Source organism: Vanellus vanellus (assembly GCF_965231255.1).
Source record: "Vanellus vanellus genome assembly, chromosome: 17".
NCBI classification, from domain to species: Eukaryota; Metazoa; Chordata; class Aves; order Charadriiformes; family Charadriidae; genus Vanellus; species Vanellus vanellus.
The window spans coordinates 2902754-2929184 of record NC_138922.1 but is presented as its reverse complement, the minus strand read 5'-3'; the positions used below and the strand labels follow the sequence as shown (position 1 = coordinate 2929184).

At 58.1% G+C, this 26431-nt stretch overlaps 1 protein-coding gene across 1 annotated transcript; it reads right to left on the bottom strand.

The window, feature by feature from the left end:
* Nucleotides 1-13125: 13125 nt before the first annotated feature.
* Nucleotides 13126-26183, bottom strand: LOC309679060 (tektin-3-like; the record flags this gene model as incomplete). Its single annotated transcript, XM_082492291.1, has 5 exons — nucleotides 13126-13329; nucleotides 14250-14414; nucleotides 15989-16039; nucleotides 16649-16966; nucleotides 25806-26183. The coding sequence occupies 5 exons, from the start codon at nucleotides 26181-26183 to the stop codon at nucleotides 13126-13128; spliced, it is 1116 nt and encodes a 371-aa protein (XP_082348417.1).
* Nucleotides 26184-26431: the final 248 nt, after the last annotated feature.

Here is a 26431-nt window from a genome sequence, read left to right as displayed (position 1 = left end):
GGAGTGCCTGGGGTGAAGCCGGGCCCGGAGCCCTGCGCCTGGCCTGTCCTTGCCGTCCGCCCCGGGGAAAGACCGCCCCGCCCCGCCCCGGCGCGGCGTGGGGCTGCCCCAGCCGCCCGTCTCCATCCCACCCGCCGCCCCCAGGACACAGCTCTGTCCCCCTGGTGCCCCCGAGAGGGGCCGATCCAGGCACCGGCACCGCAGACCGGGGCCTCTGGACATCCATTCCCCGCGGTGAGCGGTGGGGAGGGGAGAGGGCTGGCGCTGCACCCCTCCTTGCACCCGCTGCCTTGTCCCCTGCACGGCTTTTCTGTCTCCAAAGAGCCCGCAGAACGGGGACACTCGCCATCGGCAGTGGCTTTTTGAACCTCCCCCCCAGGGACCCCGCTGGCCCCGAGTCAAGCTTGCGGCAGCTGGTGGCCTCCAAGACCATGCCTGTCCATCCTCCTCTCACTGTTCTCTGCTCCTCCAGCGCAGCGTTTCCCCCCACCTGCCACCCTGGCTTCGCTTTCCTCGTGCACTCCGCACGTGCCTCCGCAGCCCTCCGGGGCCACCAGCAGGGGAGGGCAGGGTGCCCCCGAGTGCTTCCCCCAGAGCCGACCTCCTGGCTGCCTTGCGCTGACCTAATACTTAATTTTCATTTGCATGCCTAATTTCCTGCCTTCTGTAATTAGCTAGCCAGCCTGTCATTAGCAGCAGGCGGTGCTGTTGGGGTGCCTTCATGCTTCCCTTACTGTGGGCCAATGCTGCTGGCAGTGTGGCGAGGCGGTGGCTGAAACTGTGGCCATGCCGGCTGCCCTCATGGGGACAGTCCACATCCTCCATGTGCACTGTGCCACCAAGACCACCTCTGTCCCTGCATCCATCTCCATGGCCTTTTCTCTGCTGTGTTCCATCCACCCATATGTGGGGCTATCCAAAGCTGATGCTCTGGTGTTTCTGCACCTTTTCCTGTGCTGGATGGAACGGGTGGTTGTGGACAACCTAAGGATGGAGAGCACACACCGATCCCCACCCAGCTGGGTGTCCAGCCAGTGCCGTGGATGGCCCAATGCCTGCACAGGACATTCTGGGTCACCCTGCGTGACCCGAGCATTGCACAAGGCCACAAATGCTGCTGGGCAGCGTCAGTGCCGAGCCTGGGACGTGTGGCAGAGCATGGCTCCGAGCTGCACACTGCACCTGAATTAGAGGCTGCAAGAGGTGGGGAAGCCACAGCATCCTGTGAGAAGTCATCCCGGTGGAAAGTTGCCCTTGGAGCTGTCTCATCCCTCCTGGAAACAGAGCCTTTTCCCAGCATGTATTTGCGCACCTTCCACTGTATTCCCGGTGCCTGGCCGCACCCAGCTGATGCAGGTGATGTTCACAGCTCTGGTTCACCCCATCCACCTCCCACCTTCTTGCTTCAGCTGACCCCCTCCTTGGCCTCTCTGGAGGGCAGAGCAGGAGATCAAGGTGGCTGGGAAGAGGCTGGAGGCCTGGCTGGAAGAACATGTCCCTTCCCAGCATCCACCCCTGTGCTTCTCCAAGCCAGCAGCACCCAGAGCTGGTGGTGCAGAGTATGTGCACAACTCAGCTCTTATCGGGTGTCCACCATCATGCTCTGGAGCAGACTGGGTGCCCATCACACTCTGACACAGGTTGGGTGATCCTTCTGCTGTGGAGATCCTTTCTTGTGCTCTGGAGCAGGTTGGGTGCTCAACGTTGCACACTGGAGCAGGCTAGGTGCCCAGTTTTCTCACTGAACTTCAGAAGCCATGAGGTAGAGCCATGCAGTGTTTGCATCATGCATCATACATGGTCTGGGAGCATTTTTTCCCTCACTTTAATTATGGAGCAGCCCCGCCAAAGGGACAAAGGTGCAGTACAGCGTCTGTGCTGCAGATGGAGGACCAGTCGCTGCCTGGAGGCAGTGGAGGCTCTCCGCCAGATCAGGCAGCTTGCCCACTTGAAGGAGCAGGTGGCCCAGCTGGAAGCCACCAAGTTAGACCACAGCGAGCTGGAGAGGCTGTGCCTGCTCTTCCCGGAGGGAGGCGGGGGCCCTGAGGGATCTGGCAGGGGCTGTTTTGCATGGAGACATCGCGGGTTGGGTGCTCGTTGTGCTCTGAGCCTGGACTCAAGGGTGAGACCCCCTCACTGACAGCATGTCCCCTTGGACCGTGTCCCTCTAGATTAGGAGAGCACTGCCCCCCGGGCTCAGGTGTCCTCCCCACAGAGCCAGGCCAGAGACCTGCAGGCTGAGAAGGGGAAGGTGAGCTGGCGGCAGTCCCCGAGGGGGCTGTGGGGATGCCAGGGGTGGGGGGTTGCGCAGGGAGGGAGCTGCCGAAGGGCCCCCATGGTGGGACAACATGGGGGGACGTGCCCTGACTGCTGCCACTGCCTTTCCCAGACCAGGCAGCCGGAGGATGCCCTTGGAAAGCCGGGGGTGGCTGGAGGTGACTGCAAAGCATGTGGCAGCAACCAGATCAGCCTGCAGCTGGGGTAAAAGGATGGGAGAGGGTGTCCTACCCGTGGGGCTGCAAGGGAGCCTGGGGTGTTGGAGCATCCCAGTTTGGGGTCAAAGAATACTCCCTGAGCGGCCCCATGGAGGTGAAGCCCTCCAGACCCTGGGTAGACGGCTGCCGGGCCCCTGCGCACATCCATCCCTGTGGATAATTTCATCCCAAGGACCAGCCAGGGCTGGGGCAGGGCCCGTTGGCTCTAGGGATGTGGGGTGCTGCCTGGTAATAGGGGACCACATTGTCCTTAGCACCCATCCTGCCGCCGGGGTGGTCATTCGGCTGCCAGGAGGAGCAGGAGGAGGAGCAGGAGGAGGAAGAGGAGGAGAACGAGCACAAGGACAAGAAGATGAGGAGGAGGAACGCTGCTGATTGCCTATTCCTCCCACCCATCCCAATCCCCCCCAGGCAGAAAGGCTCCCATCCCCCTCAGGTCCCTCTGTCCTTTCAGCAGGGCAGCAGCGATGGCCCGGCTCAGCCTGTCCCAGCTGCTGGATGTCGCCATTGAGCCCGGCGAGGTCGGAGCCATCAACTTCACGGCACTGCGCTGCCTGCTGCAGGTCGTGCTCGGGCACCTGGGCATGCAGGACCTCCCTGTCCAGGAGTGGGGGCACAGCCCGACCCCCCTCCTGGAGACGGACCAACCTGCCAAGGCACGCCCTGTCCTGGAGAAGGAGGAGGACAGGGCCCGGGACCCAGGGCAGCAGCCCCAGGAGCCAGAGCAGCGGCTGCCCAGGAAGGACCAGCTGCAGGACACCACCAGTGGCCCCCAGCTCGCCTTCGAGGCTGCTGATGTGAGACATGTGAAGAAAAAAATCAAAGCCAATGAGAGCAGCATCTTCAAGGTAAAGGCTTTTGCCAGTGCCTGGGTCCTCCCCCACAAGACATCCCTCCTCCAGGGTCCACGTTGCCATTGTGCTGCCCTTAGACCAAGGTCCAGCTGAAAGCCAAGCTCACGGTGGCACGTGGGGCTTCAGTGTGGGAAAGGGATGGAGTTTTGGGGAGGAAGAGCTGGGGCTGAAATGCTGCTCCACTTGCTCAGGGTCCTCTCCACATTGCCATCAGTGAATCATGGTGGGTCCGCTACAGCCCCCCGTGTCCTTGGCTCCTCTGGCTGTAGGCTCAGCACCCCTGGAGGTCCGGCCCCACCATCTTCTCCATCCCTCCCTTCTCCACTCCTGACCTACAGCCGGTACCACATCTGCTCCTGGGGCAGCTGAGAGGCTCCATCTGCACCTCATGGGCCTCATCTCCCACTGCAAATCCCCTCAGCTCGCCCAGCGGCTAAAGCCAGCCCTGGGGGGGACGGGAGTGGGGTCTCATCCTGCACAGCGCTGAGCCACTGGCAGACCTGCTTTGCCAGAGCATCCGCCGTAGGGAGAAATAAGCTCGGGTTCAAGGAAAGATCACAGCAGGGGTAAAGGTCCTGCACCCCAGGGACCCTCCCCTGGGGCTCACCCCACCACCCCCCTCTCCCAGGCCATGGCTCGCTCCCAGGAGCTCCTCCAGGAGATCAGCGCGATGAAGGCGGCGCAGTCCCGCATGGCAGAGGAGATCCGGGTGATACAGGAGGCACTTGGCTTGGTGAGCTTCTGCCGGTGCCCCCAGGAGGGAGCTTGGACCTTGCCCCCTCCCTGCCTCTCTCCCCATTGCCACCCCAGCCCCTGCCCCGTGGCCATCAGCCAGCGCTGTCACCTGGCGGGAAGGGCACCAGGAGAAGAGTGGGAAGGGTGTCCCAATGGGGGCAGCGGTGGGCATCAGCCCACCACCCTGGAGTCCCCACCCTCTGCTCGCCAGCACTGCCCGGGGAGGGCAGAAACAGCCACAGCTCGCAGGCATAGCCCAGCCCAGCGTCCCTCTGCTCGTGCCAAGCTATTTTTGCGGATGCTCCTTTGAAATCCCATGCCCACATCCACACTGGTGCCCCTCTCCTTGCCCCACTCCAGAGGAAATTCCAGGATGCTGCCAGTCAGGTGCCGGGTCCCCGGGACCAGATGACTTTGGACCGTGATGTCGTACAGCCACGAGCACACCCAGATGCTGCACCAGGACAGGAGGTAGTGCAGCATGGTGGGCTTGGAGGTGCTGGGGGATGGATTGCCTGGTGGGCAGCAAAGCAGAAGGGGTGACAAGGAGGAGGAGGAAAGGAGAGGAGGCCGAGGTCTGTCATCAGTGAGTGCTGGGACATCCCGGCTGCTGGAGTGGGACCGCAGCCCCCAGCGCCTCCAGCCACCGTATGCCGCGGAGCCTCTGCGGAGCTTTGCTCAGCACTTCCCTGCGCATCTCGCTGGGAGACAGGACCTGGCTCAGGCAGCGCCAGGGCAGCTCCTCAGCTGGCCTGACAGACAGACAGACCTCCTCCGCTGCCTATGGCAGTGACGTCCCACAGCAGCCCCTGCGGGGAACAAGTGAGCTCCTGAGACCAGGGCATCCCAGGGACCCCCATGCTGGGACGACACAGGAGTCCATGCCCTGACTGTGCCACCACCACCATTCCCAGATCAGGCAGCCGGAGGATGCCCTTGGAAAGCCGGGGGTAGCTGGAGGTGACTGCAAAGTGCGTGGCAGCGCCCAGATCAGCCTGCAGCTGGGGTAAAAGGACGGGAGAGGGTTTCCTACCCCGTGGGGCTGCAAGGGATCCCAGGGGGGTGGAAGCATCCCGGTTTGGGGAGCAAGGGACACCCCCTGAGCAGCGCCGTGGAGGCTAATCCTGCCCGTGCCCCCATCTCACTGGCAGATACACGCTGCAAAAAGTCAAGCAGGAGCTGATGCAGATGAAGGACCTGGGACTGCAGGAGATAGAGTGGGAGCTGAAGGAGCTCAGAGAGCACCAGGAGAGACCAAGGCAACACTGAAGCAGTTGGTAACGCAGACGGCCAAGCAGATGAAGGCACAGGTGAAGTCTGCAGGGAGTGCTCCCACCGCCCGCTGCCTCAGTGGGTGGTTCTGGTGGGGTTCCCGGCCACGTCCCCTGGGCTGGCTGGGGCCGTGGAGCCGCCACGGTCCCTCGGCTCCGTGGCTGCATCCATGCCATGTCAGAGCCGATTCTTCTCCCCTTCCTGCAGCAGCACAAGCTGAGGGCGATAGAGAGCGCGGGGCAGGAGCAGGCAGAGGCGCAGGCAGCATGCCCCGTCTGCAGCACGGACACCAGAGCACAGGTGGGCTACAGCTCCTCCAGCGCTATGAGAAGCTGCAGGAGGTGGTGGACTCCTTCCACCAGTCATGGCAGGTGGTGGGCAAGGTGGTGAGACAGCTGCCGAGGAGGAGCCATGTAGCGTGGTGGTGGCATGGGGGAACTTGGTAGGGGGCAGGATGAGGAGCTGCTGAAGTTCAGCCAAGCCACCGTGGGGCAGGTGCAAGGGGACTATGAGAAGCTCAGCTCTGTCATGGGGAACCACCTGGATGACAGTCCCCAGGAGCAGAAACACAGCGAGGAAGGTCTCTGAAACTCCCGTGGGGTCAGAGCATCTTCCAGGCAGAGCCCAGGTTAGGCACCACAGGGGCTTGTCCCCCTGCCAACCTGCTGGCAGCCCTGCAGAGGTTCCCACTGCCTTTCCTGGAGGTTTTGGAGGGAACTGGGGAGGTGGGGGGGTCTCAGCTGGCCGGGAGGCAGCTCTGACCCTCCCATGGCATCCTGGGGTGCTTTCTGCCTGTGAAGGCTCTGTTGCAGTCCCCAGAGAGGCTGGAGAAGGACAAAGCAGAGAAGAAGGACCCAGTGCCGGGAATTGATGTGGTAAGCCCTCCAGGGCCACAGCACAGGCCAAAGGGGTTCCAGGCAGAGTGACAAACACCCATTGTCCCTTGGGTACTCAGTGGCAGAACCGGCTGGGGGGAGGGAGAATTTCCAGACCAGCTGCGGGTCCCTCCCTAGGTCCCCCTATCTCTTCCCACGTCCCTTTGGCTAATGGGACCAACCCCATGGTGGTGATGGGGCGAGGGGGCCATGTAGCCACTTGGCCCTCTCCTCCTGTCATGAGCTGGCCCTGCCCGTAGTCACTCCACCTTTTCCCCATCACTCTCCTGCCTTTCCCTCTGGCTACAAAGCAGACACCATCACCCTGGCCGGCAAAGTCAATCACACTGAGTATGACACAAGTGTGAGTGGCTGAAAGAGACGGTCGAGGAGATGCTGAGCCAAGTGACGGGCCAGGAGCAGGTGGAGCGACAGTTCAATGAAGAGGTGGCCTCCAAGGTGAGGTTGGCACATCCCAGCCACGCAAATCTGGCACTGTTGGGGCTTGTCAGCCCAAGGTAGCATCCCTCTCAGCGTCCTCCCTGAGGCTGAGGGTGTGCACCATCCACAGCTGGACCGCCTGGAGCTGGGGGCGTTCTGGCAGCAGCTGGAGGCGCACAGCAAGAGCACCCTGCAGCAGCTCCAGGAGAAGGTGCCGCAGCCAGAGGCTGATGATGCAGCTGAGATTAAGGAGTGAGTGTGATGGGGACAGTGGTGACTTTGGGGACAGCGCTCGCCCCAGTCCCTCTGGCTGTCCTGGTTGGTGCCCGCATGGTACCCTGGCATGGGACCAATTTCACCAGTGAACCGTGGGGATGCTGATGAAGCAGCTACTGAGCCATGTCCCCAGTCTGTCCTGCCACCGGCCCCTCAGCATGGGGGTGCCTGGCCCTCAGTAGCGCCCAGCACCCTGGGTGGGACAGGGGCAGATGGGTACTGGTGGTGCCCTGCTGTGCTGGGCACGGGGGTTCGTGTGTCTGCCTGGGGGTCCTGACCCTGCCAAGTCCACTCACAGACCTGCACGGCAGTGGGGGGACAGGCAGCCCTCCCCAGGGGGCAGCAGGCAGGGGGTGCCATGGGGTACAAGCCCGTGGGTTTTGGGGTGCTGCCCCGAGCCAGGGTAGGTCGTTTCTCCCCCATCACCCATCTGCGGCTCCTGCTCTCCCCAAGCACACTGTGGCCACCCCATCGATGACAACATTACCCCCCCCACCTCAACTGCCACCCAACTACTGTCCTCAAGCCGGAGAAAAACTGGCAGCACATTCACAGGTAGGGGACACGGGGACCCATCCCGTGCCCCAGCTCGTGGGGTTTTACACCCCCCACACACTGCCCCGTCTGGCCCAGGGCTCTGTCTCAAAGGTGCTGAAGCCACACGTGCCGAGTTGTGTCTGGTCTCAGCCTGACCTGGGCCTTGGGGGGTCACGTGGCTCCTCTGAAACACCTTGCCAAAATTAAGCCCTGCAGCTGGGACAGCCCAGCTCCTGCCTCCTGCTGTCCTTGGGTGGGCTGCAGGGACCTGCCCCGGCCATGACCAGCTCACCAGGGCTGTGGGGAAAGAGCAGATCCCGCATGGTTGGACGGGTGGGGTGTCTCCCGCAGCAGTCGGAGGGGAGCCGGGAGGGACAGACCCCACCGGGGAGCAGCCCCTGGCCCCCTCACGGGCGTAGCGGGGTGAAGCACAGGGTGCCACAGTGCTGGGCACTGAGCATCCCCCTTCCCCATCCCACACGGAGCCACAGAGCTGCAGGGACCAACACACTGTCACCACCACACTGCGGCATCTGCACTGTCTCCGGCCCCCTCTGCGCCTCCAGCACCTCATGCTCCCCAACAAGGTAGGGGTGACAAAGGTCAGGATACGGCGGGGGCAACTGGGGCTGGGAGGGTGATGCTGAGCATCTGGGGGTCCGTGCCTCAGTTTCCCCAGGGAGAGCTGGGTGTGGGAGCGTTGCCCGGGCATGCTGAATTTTGTCTGTGGTTCAGCCAGACGCTCTCTCCTTCCCAGCGCAACATGACTGGTCTGTTGGGCAAGGACGGCTGCATCCGCAGGGGCCGGCTGGAGCAGCAGCTGCCTGCTGAGCGGGGGCCCCACGGGACAGATCCAGCACCCGGGCAGCCCAACAGGACAGCAATTCACGAGGTGATGTTTTTTAATTATTAGATTCATTATTGTTTTTTAATAATTAAAATTAATTATTACAATTTAGTTAATAAAAAAGCTTCAAACTCTTATTGGTTGGTTTTTTTTTTTTTTAATTTTTATCTTTCGGCTTTCCTTTAAGCAAGCTTTATTTGGGAATTCCTTCCTCCTGCTATATCCCCCCTTTTCCAGAGAAGGGCCATGAACGGTGGCCACAGGGACGGGGCAGAATCTCCTTGAGAAATCACAGCCCCCCATTCTGCTTCCTCCAGGCTCTGGAGGGGTGCAGAGGGGGGGAGGATGGGGTGGGGGCCGGTCTTTCCCCACTGAACCGCCCAGGCTAGATTCATTAGTGGTTTTTATTAATTTATTTATTTGAAATATAATATAATGTAATGTAATGTAATATAATATACTATAATAATTTGTTGTTTTAAATAATTTATATGTTCTTTCTTCTTTCACAATCTGTTCAACATCTTGTTAACCCACAGCTCCCCTTCACCTCCTCTCCCCAAGAGGGCACTGGGGCCACTTTGCTCCCACTGAGCCCCCCCAGTTGGACATGTACACCCAGCTTGGGGCGAGCTCAGTGGTGGGGCTGAAGGGACCAGGGACACACCCTGTGCCCTGGACCAGCAAGGGGACTTTGGGGACACAGCCTGGCTCCCGGGGGATGCCAGCAGGGACACAGAGGGCACCAGAAACCCCTGGGAAATGGGCAGACGCTCCCTCAGATGGGAGGACTTGTGATGCCCTGACTGCCACCACTGCCATTCCCGTTCTGGCAGCACCCAGCTCATCCTGCAGATGGGGTAAAAGGACGGAGAGGGTTTCCTACCCCGTGGGGCTGTAAGGGAGCCTGCGGGGATGGGACCATCCCGGTTTGGGGGGCGAGGGACACCCCCCGAGTGGCCCCGTGGAGGCTAATCCTGCCCATGCCCCCGTCTTGCTAGCCCAAGAGCGGTGCCCCAGCCAGTGGAGCGCAAGGGTAGACGTGTCCACTGGCCATCTCTGCCAGGCGCGGGGGCACCGGTGGGACAGTGTGAGACTGGTCCAGCAGTGGAGAGCCGGGCAGGGACAGCTGCTGTTAAAAAGGGAATTAGTATTATTTAATCATTCCATCTCCTGCCCCGCTGCAGGGATGTTAGGGGAGGGCTGACATAGGGACCCCCCTACCAGCAGTGCCTCTCTGCTGCAGCTTCCTTCTGCCTGGATTTATACACATGAGATATATTTATATATTAAAATCCAAAACAAATCAAAACAAAACAAAGTGGGGGTAGAAAAGAACAGCTAGAGGGCGCTGGGGCCCCACAGGACGGATCTGGCAGGTGGGCAGGGACAGCCTTTGTCAAAAATTGATTTACCATTATTTAATGAATAAAAAACTTTCAACCCGTTCCTTATTTTTTCCCCTATTTTTGGGGGGGCTATGAACAGCAGTCACAGGGACTACAGGGGGGATAATCTTGAAAAATTACCCCGTATTTCTGCTTCCCACCAGCCCTGGAGATGTGCAGAGGCTTTGCCCAGCACACAGCTTGCCCGGGCAGGTCACGTGGCAGCAGGGACCCTCTTGCCAACATCCCAGGGGTCCAGGATCCGCTGTGACACCGATGTCAGGGCCATGTCCCCTTTGCAGGAGCCGGCTGTGCCCTGGGGGTCCTTGGGCTCATGCAGAGTCTCCGGCTGCTGTATGGAGACGGTGGAGGCTCTCTGCCAGACTAGGCAGCTTGGCCACCTGAAGAAGAAGGTGGCCCAGCTGGAAGCCACCAAGTCAGACCATAGCAAGCTGGAGAAGCTGCACCTGCTCTTCCCGGAGGGAGGCGGGAGCCCTGGGTGGGGGGGCTCCCGTGGGGTGTTTGCTGTGGGGTCACCCTGGGTCGGGGGCTCATTGTGCTCTGAACCTGGACCCGAGGGCAAGACCCCTTCACTGGCAGCGTGTCCCCTTGGACCGTGTCCCTCTAGATGAGGACAGCATCGCCCCCCCATCGTTCGGTGTCCTCCCTGCATGGTCAAGTCATCACCCTTCCACCTCAGAAGGGGAAGGTGAGGAGTCGGCAGTCCTCGAGGGGGCTGTGGGGATGCTGGGGGGATTTCAGCAGGGAGGGGGCACTCAAAGAGCACTGAGAAGCAGGCAGGCGCTCCTTCAGATGGGAGAAGGGCTTCTGATGCCAGCGCCACCACCCCAGAGATGCAGCCAGTGTCCCCTGGACCCTGCACCACGAACCCTGGGAGGCAGCCAGGGTGCCCGGCACCCAGATCATCACCCAGGGGACAAAGCCAGCGTCCTCGGGCACCCAGATCAAGACACCTGAGACACTGCCAGGGTCCCCTGGAGGTCCTCAGACTCCAGTAGCATCTCTCCAATGGTCCCCTGTCCCAGCTGCCCCCTGCGAACCAGTGTCTCGATTTCTGGGGTGAATGTGGGGGACATCAGGTCATCCCCTTGGCCAGGGTTACCATCATCTCTGTGCCGCCATGGCCATGATCTGGGATGCCGACAGCTGCCTCCATCCATTTATTTTTCATTACTCCCCCCTTTCCCTCCCCTGCCCTGCTGCAGGGATGCTGGGGGGGACATAGGGAAACCCCCCACCCTGGCAGCGCCTCTGCGCTGCTGCTTCCTTCTCTCTGGATTTATACGCATTACATATATATATATAACTCCTTATATTTACATTTTATATTTAATGAAGAAATAAAATGGGGGAGAAAAGACCAGCTAGAGGATCCCATGGGCTGGTGCCCTCCCAGCAGCGTGTCCCTCCCCTCAATTAATAATAAAACCGAGACAATGATCCCAGTGAGTTTCTGGGGGAGCCCCCGATCCCAACACCCCAGCCCGGACCCCCCCAATCCCCCTCCCCCCTCCGCCAACCCACCCTCATCTCTGGCCGTCCATGGTGGCTACAGGTTTTTCTCTGTCATGAAAGTGGGAAGCTGAATAGCCCAGAGATGTGGGAATAAGCAAGACGCTGGATCTCTCTTATGGCAGAGATACCCTGTTTCTGCAGGATCTGCTTTTATTTCATGTCAGTAGGACTTGCAGAACACAGAAAGTTGCAGAAGCTGACACTAAGAACTATAACGTCTAGCTCCTGTTCTGTTGGGGCATATATTCAACTTCCCACCCTCGACACTCTTAAGGCTTCAGCGGGGTACAGATGGAAATCTCTGTAACTGTCCCATGGTCTTATACAAGTCTGTGGCGATATTCTTTGAAGCAGCATTTTGACATTCTTGTGATGGCCCCGTGTTTTCCGGGGGTCTGGGACAAGTCAGGGACTCTCTCTGCCCCGTGGGGAAAAGGGACATCTCTCAAAGGGGTCCCAGGGAAGGAGAGAGGCATTTTGCAGAGGCAGCGCTCCGACTCCTTCTCGTTGCACTTGTCTCGAAGTCGGTATTTGCTGTTTTCCCCAGGGCAGCGTTGACTGGTTCCCTGCCATTCGGGCAGCATGTTCTCACACCCTCCCAACAACCTTCCCACCCATCCCTGAGCCGCAGGGGAGACCTGAGCAGGGCTTGAAGCCGCCGGGGCAAACACAGCCTGGGCAAACGTTTTCTGCCGCCTTCTGCCCGAGTCAGGAGCTCACAGAGCAGCACACGGGGCTTGGGAATGGACAGCAGAGGCAGAAGGAAAGGCCACCCTGGATAATGGCAAGAAACGTAGCCAACACTGAAGCCCAGACAGTCTCCACATGGCCCTTTTAAAGTGTAGTCTTTCAAAAACCCCATGTTCATTCTTCTTTCTGATCTGCCTTTACTGAGCAGCCAAAAAGACGTCAGGCCCCAGGAGCCAAAACCGGTGGCCATTAGCTCAGACCAAACCAGGAGAGGAAAGCGAGCTTGAACGCGACTCTGGTTGTGTGGGATTGTGCTCCCCGAGCTCCTAACCGGGGTCACAAGAAATCATGTCAGAGAATCTCTGGGCAAAACAGGAGCACAAGGCAGCGCACGCTCAGCAGGACACACACAGCCGTATTGTAGGTGGAAAGTATTTGAGAATTCTACGGTGTTGACTAGTGAGCGGTATGCGGAGAGGCTACACGCTTCCCGGGTCGATAAAAGACGTGGATTTGAGCCTGCCCTGTTCTTTGTTCTTTGGGATCGCTGCCTTCTGTGTGGAACACAAGCCTGACAAGAACCCCCCTCCTCCCCGGGTAAGGCAGGTGGCTGAGCTGGCGGCGGCCATGCCGCGTCCTGTGGCAGAGCCCTGACGGGACTGCCGTCCCTGCCAAGGGCAGCTCCCGACGGCCCGGCACACGCCGCGCCCGTGTCTCTCTCAGCCCGCAGCACACGGGTCAGCGCCGCCCGGAGCTGCTCCGCAGCGGCCGGTCTGGGCGCCCAGCGGGGTTTTTCCTCAGGCGGGGAGCCGCCGGGGCCGCGGAGAGAGCCGCCGGGAGCCGGCAGCTCTGGCGGGAGGCGCTGAGGAGGCCGGGGGGGGGCCGGCAGCCGCGACCGCCCGGTGCCTGCAGCGGCCCCGGGAGGGCGGGCGAGCGAGCAGCGGCGCTGCCACGGGCGGGAAGCGGCGCGCGGTGGGGAGGGGCGGGGTGCAGAGGGCGGGAAGCGGCGCGCGGCGCCTCAGGCAGGGCGGGAGGAGGAGCGTGAGCGGGGGGGTGGGGAGGTCCCCCATAGAACCATTTAACCTAAATGTGATAATTAATTAACTTTCTCCTCAGGGTTTCATCAGGACGGGCAACTCTCAGCATGTGTTTTCAAAACATATGAGCAACACCGAACACCTAAGAGGGACCCAGGAGCCGCGCAGTGCTGGGGAAGGTCCTGCGCATCCCCATGCGCTTCTCCTGGTCTATGAAAAGAGAGTTGGCTTTGATGGCCAGGTCATGCTGGAGGACTGCCTGGGCTCTAACCAGAGTCTGCAGCACGTCCTCAGTGTGTTTCAGGCGCTGATGAAGGTTCTGGAGGGTCCCGTCAATGTTGTAGAACTCGTTGACAAGGCTGGAAAAGAGCAAGAAGCCCTGGTTAACGGTCCCGTGCCAGGGGTGGTTTCTAGCCCGGCATTGCAGATGGGCCCCTTGGGCACAGGCTTTTCCCCTTCAGCGTGCTCAGACTCACGCGGACCCCCCGTTTCTGGCAGGAGCCGAGCACACCCGGCCGCTGGGAAGCAGGCGGGAGAGAAGATGAGGTTTCCCCAAGTGGGAAAAATCCAGCCCCTCACGGGGGGCCATCAGGCGGTACCCGGCCGAGGGGGCAGAGCTCTCCCAGCACCCAAAGGCTGGGATACCTGCTGGGTGCTTGGGAGTCTATCAGTGCCCTTGTGGAAGGACTCATTAGGAAACAAACACCCCTGCATTAATTTGGTCACCCAGTGATGCTCCTGGGAGCGACCACCCGGGACTCCTCAAGGACCCCGCCGGCCCCGCGCTCCCGCCGTACCGCAGCTGGGCAGTGTCCCGGCACAGCTCCACGTTTGGCCTCCGCGTGCGCGCATCCAGCCGCGTCTGAGCCACTTTTAACGGAGGCCCGTGGTCCTTGATGGCCTTTTGGATGGTTTCAATATTCCGCTCATGCAGGAATATTTCTCGCAGGGTCTGGCGTAAAAAAGAAACGCATGCATAAATGAAAAAAGATATTCTCAAGCGACAACGTCATTTCCCTTTTCTCCCATCCACCAGCAGGCTGTCAGCTGGGATGCACTGTCCCTGCGATGAAATCACAGTGCCAACTCATCCTGCTGCAAGAAGAAAGGCCCCAGCACTCTGAGTTTCAAAGAGAAAATGATACTAGAAGCAGCTTCTGGTGGTGCCCGTTCCTCTGCTTGGGCCAGGGCTGTGTGGAGGGTCCCGCTTCAGAGGTGTCACTGGGAAGTGACAGTGCCCCAGCGAAAGGGAGGGCTTCCGGCTACCTTGGCCAGGTGGGTCTGCATCCTGCCCTTGGCGTCAGCCGTCTCAGCAATGCGGTTCGTAAAGGCGACGTTGGTCTTGTTGAATTGTCCCCACATCTCATCAGCCGTCACCACCAGCAGGCTCTCGGTCTCATGGCGCAGCTTGGCGGAGGCGGCGCGCACGCTCTGAGAGCGGAGGATGTTCTCATCCGTGAACTTGGCCCATGAGGCTGGCACCGAGATCCTGGGGAGGTAAGGAGAGGCCCCCGCTAAGCCCGTGCTGCTGAAGCTGGACGTGGGCAGGCACGCACCCTGCCAGGGAGCAGCGGGGATTAAATGTAGCTTCAATCTAGGCTTTTAAATTGACTGTATGTCATGGCTTAAGGCCAGCCAGGAGCTAGGACCACGCAGCATCTTGATCAGAAGTGTGGCAGAAGAGGGAGAAAATAGGGCGAAAGGGAAAAACTCCTGGGTGCAGATAAAGCCCGTTTACTAGAGCAATAAGAGCAAAGGAAGATGCACTCACGTGGCATCGACGCGCTCCACCCCTCGGTAGTAGTGGATGCCCTGGGAGTAGTAGTTCCTCAGGTGATGGCATCTGTCATCGATGCGGGGGGCCACCTGCTTGTTGGCCAGGTCTTTCTCCAGATGGTGCTGGGCCGCCCTGTTGGAGCTGCAAGATGCAAACAAGAGCCGTGGGGGGGGGGATGTAGGGGCACAGCAGCTTCCTCCCCGATCCACGTCGCCGCAGCTCTCACCCCACGGGCAGCTCTGTCCCCCCATCAGCATCACTGCCCGCGTCCCACGGAGCCTGTGGGGGCTTTACACCTGCGGGCTGTGGGGAGAGCTCGGGGTCTGCTGGGGGTTCACATCACAACTGCAAAGGCACCTCAGCCCTGGGGCAGGAGAGAAGGAGCTCCTCCTTACCCGAGCTGGGCTTTTGCCTTCTCCAGGTCCTGCTGCATCCTCTCTTGGCACGACCGGATGACATCCACTTTCTGGGCAAAGGCAAAACATGGCCCCGTCAGTGTCCAGACTCACTTGTCCTGCTCACACTCCTCCCCAAACCAGCACCTGCCCTTTTGGCTCCCAAAATGTTTTCCTCCCCAGGACCAATCCCATCCATACGGGACAAGAGGAGATGGACTTGACTCTGCTGTAAATCCCCACTCTGAATTTCTAAGAAGCGTTCAGCTGCGCTGGAGGAAGGCATGTGCTGCTCTCAGCTCACTTGACTTCAGCACAAACCCATTGCGTCTGTGAAGCCCCAGCTACTGCAGGCAGGGGATTAGTGCTCCACATCCAGTCCATTTTCAGCCCTCCTGTCTGCAGGAGCCCACTCTTTCCTTATCCCAACTAACGGAGCTGGGAAAAGCGGGCAAGCTCTCAGGCGCACACTGCCTTCTCCAGATCTGTGTGTGCGTATGTGTGTGAAACAGATGTAGAGCTATACCATGTGTATGTGCCATAGACACAGAGAGGTGCTGCTCTGGCAGGGCTGGGAAAGACAGGACGCTCTCACCAACCCCTTGAAGAGGGACAGAGCACCCCGATACGCTGCACAAACACACCGCTGGGTCTGCAGCTCCTCTCCCTGGCCCGGCAAGTTTGGGGGCTTTGGAGAGTTTGGCACCTCACCGGCACTAAGGAAGGGGCTGCAAAGCCTGTTTCGGGCAGTTGAGGTACAGAGAGCACCTGCAACCCCTGCTCTGTGTTGCCAAACTTACAGTGAAGAGCTGTTCCTCCACCTCATCACGGACCAGGTCGATGCCCATTCTCTTCTCCCGGTGGCGCAAGCACTCCTCAGCGACCTGTTGGGGACATGCCATCAGTGCTGGCTGCAGGGGCAGGGTTCTCTCGAGGGACGCTCCCCATCACAAGTAACGGAAGAAGAAAAGACATTCTAGGTGTGCACAGAGATGGCAGCAGGGGAAAAAAAACTGCCCGGGGCAGCTGCTTTAGCTGAGAACGAGCAGCCGAGCTGCCACATCAGCATCGCATCGACATGAGGGAGCACACGCGTCCCTGGTGCAACCACAGCCGAAATCAGGGACCTGTGTCAGCCTTGATGCTGACCTCGCCAGAGCCGTGCAGAGACACACGGGGCTTTTGTCTCCCAAACCGGGATTTTGCATGGAGCGCCTCTGAAAATAGGTGGTTAAGAAACGCTGCTCTGATGGGCTCAGCACGTGCTGGTAGGGGATGCAGCAGATGACAAGGGGTTGGTTTATTACTAACTTAACTCACGGGCCCTTCATAAAACCTTTCTAGACGTTACGGAGCTGCAGGGAAACTTAATTAGAGGTTTGAACAGCTGCAGATGTTTCAGCAGCGGCTGCAGCTTACAGCCCACTGGATGGGGTCCTTACCTGGAGAGGGGCCTCCGTCTCCGCCAAGGCTCTCTCCAGCCTGTTCTTCACATCGCTGAGCGCGTTGGTCTCCCCAATCATCTTGTCTAGCTCATGGAAGAGCTCAGACTTCCAAAACTCGATATCATTAGCCCGTACACCCAGGTCTTTGGTGCTTTCCTGTTGCGTGTTCTTCGTCTTCTGATAGTTATCCTGAACCATGAGGGAGTTATCAACTCTCAGGAGCTTCACATTTTGTCGGGCTGTCTCTGACTCCTTATAGTTGGTGTGGTTGGACCTGTACCAGTCTTCGGGGGTGTAGCGGTGGAATACGGTTGTCCTGCTGGAAATAGATGGAAGCCTCTTGCTGTCGGGGATGCCCTGGGCAATCTGGGAAAAGGCAGCCAAAGTTGGTTTGAGGGCAGCTGTTCTGTAGTAGCTGTTGGGCATCCAGGGGCGGCTGAAGCTCTGAGATGACGGGCGCTCAGGAAATCCATGCTTGTAGCTGGAAGCCACGGGGCTGATGGGAGGGAGAAAGTTGGAGGGGATGGATCTTGCATGGGCAAACTTTGCCGTTAAGGGAGAGCTGACAGGCTGCATTCTGCAACACCGCTCTTCGGTCCGTGTCCTGCACAGAGGAGGAGAGAGAAGACAAACCCACTCAGTAAGCTCCTCGCCTTACCCCTTACAGCCACACATGCAACTTCTAACACCACCAGCGATGCACACAGCACCCACGCATCCCCAGTCGAGGCCTAAAGCTCTTGAGAGCAAATCCCCTCTGACACCATCCCAAGCATTTGTGTAGGGAAAAGGATTTGACTCTGCTGTCAGCATCGAGCGTCAGGTCCCGAAATGCAGAGACAAACAAACCCCTCTCTCGTCACTTGCATCGAATGCTCGAGTGAGGAGTCTGCGGGTGAGCTGACTATAGCCACATTAGAACCACCCCGCCCAAACCCCCCTATCAGCCTCAGCAGAACAGCCGTCTCTTGCCTTGTAAAGGAAGAAGAATGTCTGTGGCTCACCTGATGTCAAATCACTGCGCTTCAGAAGGAGATCTCTCAGAAAAGCTTTTCGGAGTCCTTTGCAAACACCAGCCTTGGAGCAGTCCTAGGAGGAACGGCCACACGTGAAGATTTGGCTCCCAAGAACTGCTTACGGCGCTGCGGGTGCTATTGCTCTATTACTGCCCTTCAGCTCCTGACAGGCACACACTTAAGGAAGGGAGGAAAATCCCTCGGGAATGGACCGGGCTTACTTTTCCCTGCATTTCCAGCCGAAACAAACACCCCTGCATCCCCCTCGGTAAAGCCACCCCAGGGTGACACTTTCTGCCAGCCCTCAACAGGACGCACGACGGGAGCCCCCGATCCCCGGCTCCGGGTCCATCTGGAGGACAGAGGAGCTGTTGGGGGCAGTAGGAGAAATCCCTGCTTTTTCAGTCCTCCCCTCCCAGGTAAGGTACGTACCCTGTCCCTGCAGAGGCTTGGGGGTGCCCGGGGGGGCTGCTGCTCGCTGCTGTGCCGTCCGGTCAGGTCGAAGCTCTGCCAGACACTGGAGCATCCCCAGTGCGCTCTGTGTCACAGAACCAGGGCAGTGTTGCCACTGGCACAAGGTGCTGAGTAACCGGGTTCCTTCCCGCCTACTCCCTGCAGCCACTGTGGCAACCTGATGCAGCCATTGGGCAAGCCAGGGCTCTCCGTGGGCAACGCGGAGCCACCCCTGGGCAACTCAGCGCATGCTGTGTGCTACCTCATGCCTTTGCTGGGCAACTTGAGCCTGTCCATGGACAATCCCCGGTGCCGCCAATGGGCAACGCAGTACAGCCCTTGGGCAACCAAGTGCCAGCCATAGGCAAAGCAGAGCTCCTGATGGGCAAACCAGTGCCCTCATCCAATACTCAGGCCATTCCGTCCGTCTTCCCACAGCCTTTTTCAGTTGCCTCTCATTTTCCCCGTTATTGCAGATGAGGGCTGAGACGGTACCAAAATGGTTTACAGCTTCTCGTGAGTGCAGTGACACCCTGTCCCACCACTCCTGCTTTCTGCGCACAGGCACGCGGAGCTGGCCTCCGTGAGAAAGCCGTGCCTCTGCTGCCAGAGGTCTGACACAAGAGAGAACTCACACTGGTTTGTGTACGCAAAGGTTCGCACACTTTGGTTTCACTCTAAACACGCGTCTCGCTCCAGCCGGCTGAAGAACCAACTCCATCCAACAGAAGTAAAAAGCTGCTTGCCCATAGCTAAACCCGAGACAATCATGCCAGTTAAAGCAAGCCGACCTCTGCCCCTCGCAGGACGCGCGCACACCCTGGGACCAGCCCTGCTCTCTGCTCCTTGCAGCGCTCCCAGCCTCCTTCTATGCCCGCTCTCTCTGCCTGCCCGCAGCTAATTTGGCTCAGATGAATCGCTGCACGACGAGGGGCAGCAGGCATTGTCGTAGGCAACCGCACCGTTTCTGAAGGATTTGCTAAATGCAGCAGTACGAATCAGATAATATTGTGAAAGGCCCACGGGTGCTCTGCAAAGCACGCAGACCAGGACTTTCTGGGGAAGCTCCCATGAGCCTCACCATGCAGAGGCACACCAGGGGACACCAAAATGCTTGAAGCTTTGGTCCCACCGTAGCATCTGGAGTGGCTTTTCGAGTGATGTAACTAAGAGCTACAAATGCTTAGCATTGGCACAGGCAAAACAGTCAAATTCACAAGCTAAGTGACTCTCAGCAACTCCAGCAGCAGCAAAGTCACTAAAATGACTAAACTACCGCTCCCAGTTCTGGTGGGGCATATCCAGTTTTGACAGATGTTTGTTCTGAAGCGTCGACAATTGTAGCTCAGAATCAACAAAAAACAACACCAAGCCCAGGGTGAAAACAGGAGGCTGATGTTAAGCGCGGGTGCCCATTCTCAGTACGGCAGCCCCGGTTTGCTGAGTTGACTGAACTGGAATTTCAAGGGATCCATTCAGATGCCAAAGCACAAAATCTCCTGCCAAAAGCTGTCAGTCTTACTGTCACAGCTCTACATTCTCACTGTCTATTAATATAGCACTACACTGGATCATAAGCTGCCCTTCTCAAAATACCCAGATCCAGATCTTTTACAGCATGACTGTAACCATCGGTGTCCCCCAGGGGTCAATACTTGGTCTATTTTGTTTCATATATTCATTAATGACCTGGATGAGGGGACAGAGTGTATCCTCAGCAAGTTTGCTGATGATTCCAAGCTGGGTGGGGTGGCTGACACCCCAGAGGACCATCCAGCTTGACCTGGACAGGCTGGAGAGCTGGGGAGAGAAGAACCTAATGAGGTTCAACAAAAGCAAGTGCAAGGTCCTGCACCAAGATCCACCTGCGGAAGAAGAATGTAAAGCACCAGTATAGGTTAGGGGCGGACCTGCTGGGAAGTAGCTCCGAGGAGAAGGATCTGGGGGTCCTAGTAGACAGTAAATTATCCATGACTCAGCAATGTGCCCTTGTTGCCAATATGGCCAATGGTCTTTCTGTCGCAGCTCTACATTCTCACTGTCTATTAATATAGCACTACTCTTGATCATAAGCTGCCCTTCTGAAAATACCCAGATCCAGATCTTTTATAGCGTCCGTCATGGGTCTACAGGTACCCATAACACTGTCCAGTCGCAGTTTTACGCCTCTTTTGACTATTCCTCTCTCCTGTAAACACTGTACCTGCCCGAAAGGGATCAATTGTCTATCCAATAGCAGAATAACGTTCAAAAGTCACAGTAATTGATGGAGGATGAATACAAAGTTAAACTCTGTGTGGCGCAGCTTGTGCTGTCACGCCGAAGGACAAGGATGTTCTCAGGCAGCGTGCGCTCCCGACTGCCCCAGGGCGCTCAAGGGATCAGGACAGGCTTCAAGATTTTATGTCCCTACGAAACCAAGGCTGGCGCCGAGGGATGGGCTGCACGAGCTGCACACGGTCCTGCAGCAGGCTCCATCTGGCCGGGAAACACAGCAGACTTTTGGGGTTTTTCCTGGGTTTCCCACGTTCCAGTGAAAATGATGAGTGGATCATAAAAGGTGGATAGCCAAGGACTCTTGGGTTGAGGCCTGGGCTTCTGTGATCTCTGCATGTGGCCAGTGGAAAAAGATGGTTATGGCAATCTCTGAGACACCCACCGCCACGGCAGAGGCTGGGAGCGGCAGGAGGAGGGCTGGAGGGTTGGACACTGACCATGGAGGAGAGGGAGAGGAGGCTGAGGAGGTTGGCGAGGAGAAAGAGCCAGCTTTGGACCTGGGCAGCCCCTGGAGATCATCTGGGGCTCTCCCTTCCTCTGCCAACAGCCCCTCAAAGAGCTTGTGTACTTTTCCCACGGTGGGAGAAGATCAAGTGTTTGTGCTGCAGGAGGTGGTGGACTCCTTCCACCAGTCATGGCAGGTGGTGGGCAAGGTGGTGAGGCAGCTGCCGAGGAGGAGCCATGTAGCGTGGTGGTGGCATGGGGGGCGCTTGGTAGGGGTCTGATGGGACCCACCTGACTGGTCGTGCTGCAACATGGCGGAGCCCCTCGCCGTCCCCCAAATCATAGAATCACAGAACCATAGAATGGTTTGGATTGGAAGGGACCTTCAAGATGATGGAGTTCCAACCCCCCTGCCATGCGCAGGGACACCTCCCACCCAACCAGGTTACTCAAGGCCCCGTCCAACCTTGCCTTCAACCCCTCCAGGAATGGGGCAGACACAGCTTCTCTGGGCAGCCTGGGCCTGGGCCTCAACACCCTTAAAGTGAACAATTTCTTCCTAATATTTAATCTAAATTTCCCCTCTTCCAGTTTGAAGCCATTCCCCCTCATCCTATCACTACACGCCCTTGTAAAGAGTCCCTCCTAGCTCTCCGGTAGGCCCTGGAGGTACTAGAAGGCCACAAGAAGGTCTCATCGGAGCCTTCTCTTCTCCAGGCTGAACAACCCCAACTCTCTCAGCCTCTCCTCAGAGGAGAGGTGCTCCAGCCCTCGGAGCATCTTCATGGCCCTCCTCGGTGAAATACCCCACTGAAACACCCCAAAGGCATCGAGGGGCCTTCGTCTGGGAAGGTGATACTGCAAAAGTGATGGCTGTCAGGTGAAGTCCTCGGGGACTGGGAAAAGGGCAACTCTGCATCTGTTTGTATAAAGGGTGGAAAGGAGAGCCCTGGCAACTACCGACCCATCAGCCTCCCCTCTGCGCCTGGGCAGATCTCAGAACTGACCCTCCTCGAAGCCACGCTAAGGCAATGGAGGGCAGGGAGGGGATTCCAGACAGCCGGCACGGCTTCGCTCTCTGCTCTTCCACGTCAGAGACACTCAAAAGGAGGAAGGCGCGACAGTTTTTCTCCTCAATTCACAGACTGAAAGGGTAGCAATGAACCCCCATGGGTGGATTTACTCTTCATTGGGGATACTTCCCGTTACTTTCTGGCACGCTGTGAAAGAGCAGCGGAAGCAAAAAAAAACAAAGGAAAAAAAAAATCCTGGTAGACCCTCTAACACACAAAGTGATAACTTATTTAATTTCTACTAAGGGCTTCATCAGAAAGGGGAAGTCTAATCACGGGGTTTCAAACTGCCTAAGCAAAACTAGGAATCACTCGACAACATGTAAACACCTAAGAGGGACCCAGGAGCCGCGCGGTGCTGGGGAAGGTCTTGCGCATCCCCATGCATTTCTCCTGGTCAATGAATAGAGAGTTGGCTTTGATGGCCAGGTCGTGCTGCAGGAGAGCCTTAGCACGAACCAGAGTTTGCAGCGCATCCTCGGTGTGGTTCAGGCGCTGCTGAAGGCTCTGGAGGGTCTCGTTGATGTTGTGGACCTCGTTGACAAGGCTGGAAAAGAGCAAGAAGCCCTGGTTAACGGTCCCGTGCCGGGGGTGGTTTCTAGCCCGTCATTGCAGATGGGCCCCTTGGACACAGGCTTTCCCCCTTCAGAGTGCTCAGACTCACGCGGACCACCACCCCGTTTCTGGCAGGAGCTGAGCACACCCGGCCGCCGGGAAGCAGGCGGGAGAGAAGAAGACATTTCCCCTAGTGGGAAAAATCCAGCCCCTCATGGGGTGGCATCAGGCAGTACCCGGCCGCGGGGGCAGAGCTCTCCCAGCACCCAAAGGCTGGGATACCTGCTGGGTGCTTGGGAGTCTATCAGTGCCCTTGTGGAAGGACTCATTAGGAAACAAACATCCCCGCGTTAATTTGGTCACCCAGTGATGCTCCTGGGAGCGACCACCCGGGACTCCTCAAGGACCCCGCCAGCCCCGCGCTCCCGCCGTACTGCAGCTGGGCAGTGTCCCGGCACAGCTCCACGTTTGGCCTCCGCGTGCGCGCATCCAGTCGCGTCTGAGCCACTTTTAATGGAGGCCCTTGGTCCCTGATCGCCTTTTGGACAGCTTCGATGTTCCTCTCGAGGTGGTATATTTCCCGCAGGGTCTAGTGTAAAAAAGAAACGCATGCATAAATGAAAAAATATGTTCTCAAGAGACAACGTCATTTCCCTTTTCTCCCCTCCACCAGCAGGCTGTCAGCTGGGATGCACTGTCCCTGGGATGAAATCACAGTGCCAACTCATCCTGCTGCAAGAAGTCCCCAGCACTCTGAGTTTCAAAGAGAAAATGATACTAGAAGCAGCTCCTGGTGGTGCCCGTTCCTCTGCTTGGGCCAGGGCTGCGTGGAGGGTCCTGCTTCAGAGGTGTCACTGGGAAGTGACAGTGCCCCAGCGAAAGGGAGGGCTTCCGGCTACCTTGGCCAGGTGGGTCTGGATCCTGCCCTTGGCATCAGCCGTCTCAGCGATGCGGTTGGTGAAGGCGACGTTGGTCTTGTTGAACTGCCCCCACATCTCATTAGCTGTCACAACCAGCAGGCTCTCCATGTCATGGCGCAGCTTGGCGGAGGCAGCCCGCACGCTCTGGGAGCGGAGGATGTTCTCATCCGTGAACTTGGCCCATGAGGCTGGCACCGAGATCCTGGGGAGGTAAGGAGAGGCCCCCGCTAAGCCCGTGCTGCTGAAGCTGCACGTGGGCAGGCACGCACCCTGCCAGGGAGCAGCATGTATTAAATGTAGCTTCAATCTAGGCTTTTAAATTGACTCTATGTCATGGCTTAAGGCCAGCCAGCAGCTAGGACCATGCAGCATCTTGATCAGAAGTGTGGCAGAAGAGGGAGAAAATAGGGGGAAAGGGAAAAACTCCTGGGTGCAGATAAAGCCAGTTTACTAGAGCAATAAGCGCAAAGGACAATGCACTCACGTGGCATCGACGCGCTCCACCCCTTGGTAGTAGTGGATGCCCTGGGAGTAGTTCCTCAGGTGGTGGCACTTGTCGTCGATGTGGTGGGCCACCTGCTTGTTGGCCAGGTCTTTCTCCAGATGGTGCTGGGCCGCCCTGTTGGAGCTGCAAGATGCAAACAAGAGCTGTGGGTGGGGATGTAGTGCCGCATCAGCTTCCTCCCCGTTCCACGTCCCCGCAGATCTCGTGCCCCGGGCAGCTCTGTCCCCCCATGAGCATCACTGTCCGCGTCCCACGGAGCCTGTGGGGGCTCTACACCTGCGGGCTGTGGGGAGAGCTCGGGGTCTGCTGGGGGTTCACATCACAACTGCAAAGGCACCTCAGCCCTGGGGCAGGAGAGAAGGAGCTCCTCCTTACCTGAGCTGGGCTTTTGCCTTCTCCAGGTGCTGCTGCATCCTCTCTTGGCATGACCGGATGACATCCACTTCCTGGGCAAGTGCAAAACATGGCCCCGTCAATGTCCAGGCTCACTCATCCTGCTCACACTCATCCCCAAACCAGCACCTGCCTGTTTGGCTCCCAAAATGTTTTCCTCCCCAGGACCACTCCCATCCATACGGAACAAGAGGAGATGGACTTGACTCTGCTGTAAATCCCCACTCTGAATTTCTAAGAAGCGTTCAGCTGCGCTGGAGGAAGGCATGTGCTGCTCTCAGCTCACTTGACTTCAGCACAAAACCATTGCGTTTGTGAAGCCCCAGCTACTGCAGGCAGGGGATTAGTGCTCCACATCCAGTCCATTTTCAGCCCTCCTGTCTGCAGGAGCCCACTCTTTCCTTATCCCAACTAATAGAGCTGGGAAAAGTGGGCAAGCTGTCAGGCGCACACTGCCTTCTCCAGATCTGTGTGTGCGTATGTGTGTGATAGAGATGTATGTGTGCGACACAGATGTAGAGCTATACCATGTGTATGTGCCATGGACAGAGATAGGTGCTGCTCTGGCAGGGCTGGGAAAGGCAGGATGCTCTCACACGCTCTCTCACGCTCTCCTGAAGAGGGACAGAGCACCCCGATAAGTGGCACAAACACAACGGTGGGTGTGCAGCTCTTCCTTCCTCTGTAAGGACGAGTCTTACCCACAGTGCGTGGGCACGCTGCTGCGTGGGGGACACCGTCCCCTGGCCCGGCAGGTTTTGGGGCTTTGGAGAGTTTGGCACCTCACCGGCACTAAGGAAGGAGGCTGCAAAGCCTGTTTCGGGCAGTTCAGGTACAGAGAGCACCTGCAACACCTGCTCTGTGTTGCCAAACTTACAGTGAAGAGCTGTTCCTCCACCTCATCACGGACCAGGTCGATGCCCATCCTCTTCTCCCGGTGGCACAAGCACTCCTCAGCGACCTGTTGGGGACATGCCATCAGTGCTGGCTGCAGGGGCAGGGTTCTCTCGAGGGACGCTCCCCATCACAAGTAACGGAAGAAGAAAAGACATTCTAGGTGTGCACAGAGATGGCAGCAGGGGAAAAAAACTGCCCGGGGCAGGTGCTTTAGCTGAGAACGAGCAGCCGAGCTGCCACATCAGCATCGCATCGACATGAGGGAGCACACGCGTCCCTGGTGCAACCACAGCCGAAATCAGGGACCTGTGTCAGCCTTGATGCTGACCTCGCCAGAGCCGTGCAGAGACACACGGGGCTTTTGTCTCCCAAACCGGGATTTTGCATGGAGCGCCTCTGAAAATAGTTGGTTAAGAAACGCTGCTCTGATGGGCTCAGCACGTGCTGGTAGGGGATGCAGCAGATGACAAGGGGTTGGTTTATTACTAACTTAACTCACGGGCCCTTCATAAAACCTTTCTAGACGTTACGGAGCTGCAGGGAAACTTAATTAGAGGTTTGAATGGCTGCAGATGTTTCAGCAGCGGCTGCAGCTTGCAGCCCACTGGATGGGGTGCTTACCTGGAGAGGGGCCTCCGTCTCCGCCAAGGCTCTCTCCAGTCTGTTCTTCACATCGCTGAGCGCATTTGTCTCCCCAATCATCTTGTCTAGCTCATGGAAGAGCTCTGATTTCCAAAATACAATATCGTTGGTACGTACACCCAGGTTTTTGGTAGTTTCCAGCTGTGTTTTCTTGGTTTGCTGATATTTATCGTAAACCATGCGGGAGTTGTCCATTCTCAGGCGCTCCGCATTGTGTCGGGTCATCTCCGACTCTTTGTAATTGATCTCGTTGGACTTGTACCAGTCTTCAGGGGTGTAGCGGTTGAAGACGGTTGTTCTGGTGGAAAGAGAAGGCAGCTTCTTGCTGTCGGTTATCCCCTGGGAACTCTGGGAAAAGGCAGCCAAAGTTGGTTTGAGGGCAGCTGTTTTATAATAGGTGTTGGGCATCCAGGGGCGGCTGAAGCTCTGAGATGACGAGCGCTCAGGAAATCCATTCTTGTAGGTGGAAGTCTTGGGACTGATGGGAGGGAGAAAGGTGGTGGGGATGGATCTTGGATGGGCAAACTTTGCTGTTAAGGGAGAGCTGACAGGCTCCATTCTGGAACACCGCTGTTCTGGTCCGTGTCCTGCACAGAGGAGGAGAGAGAAGACAACCCCACTCAGTAAGCTCCTCGCCTTACTTCTTACGGCGACAC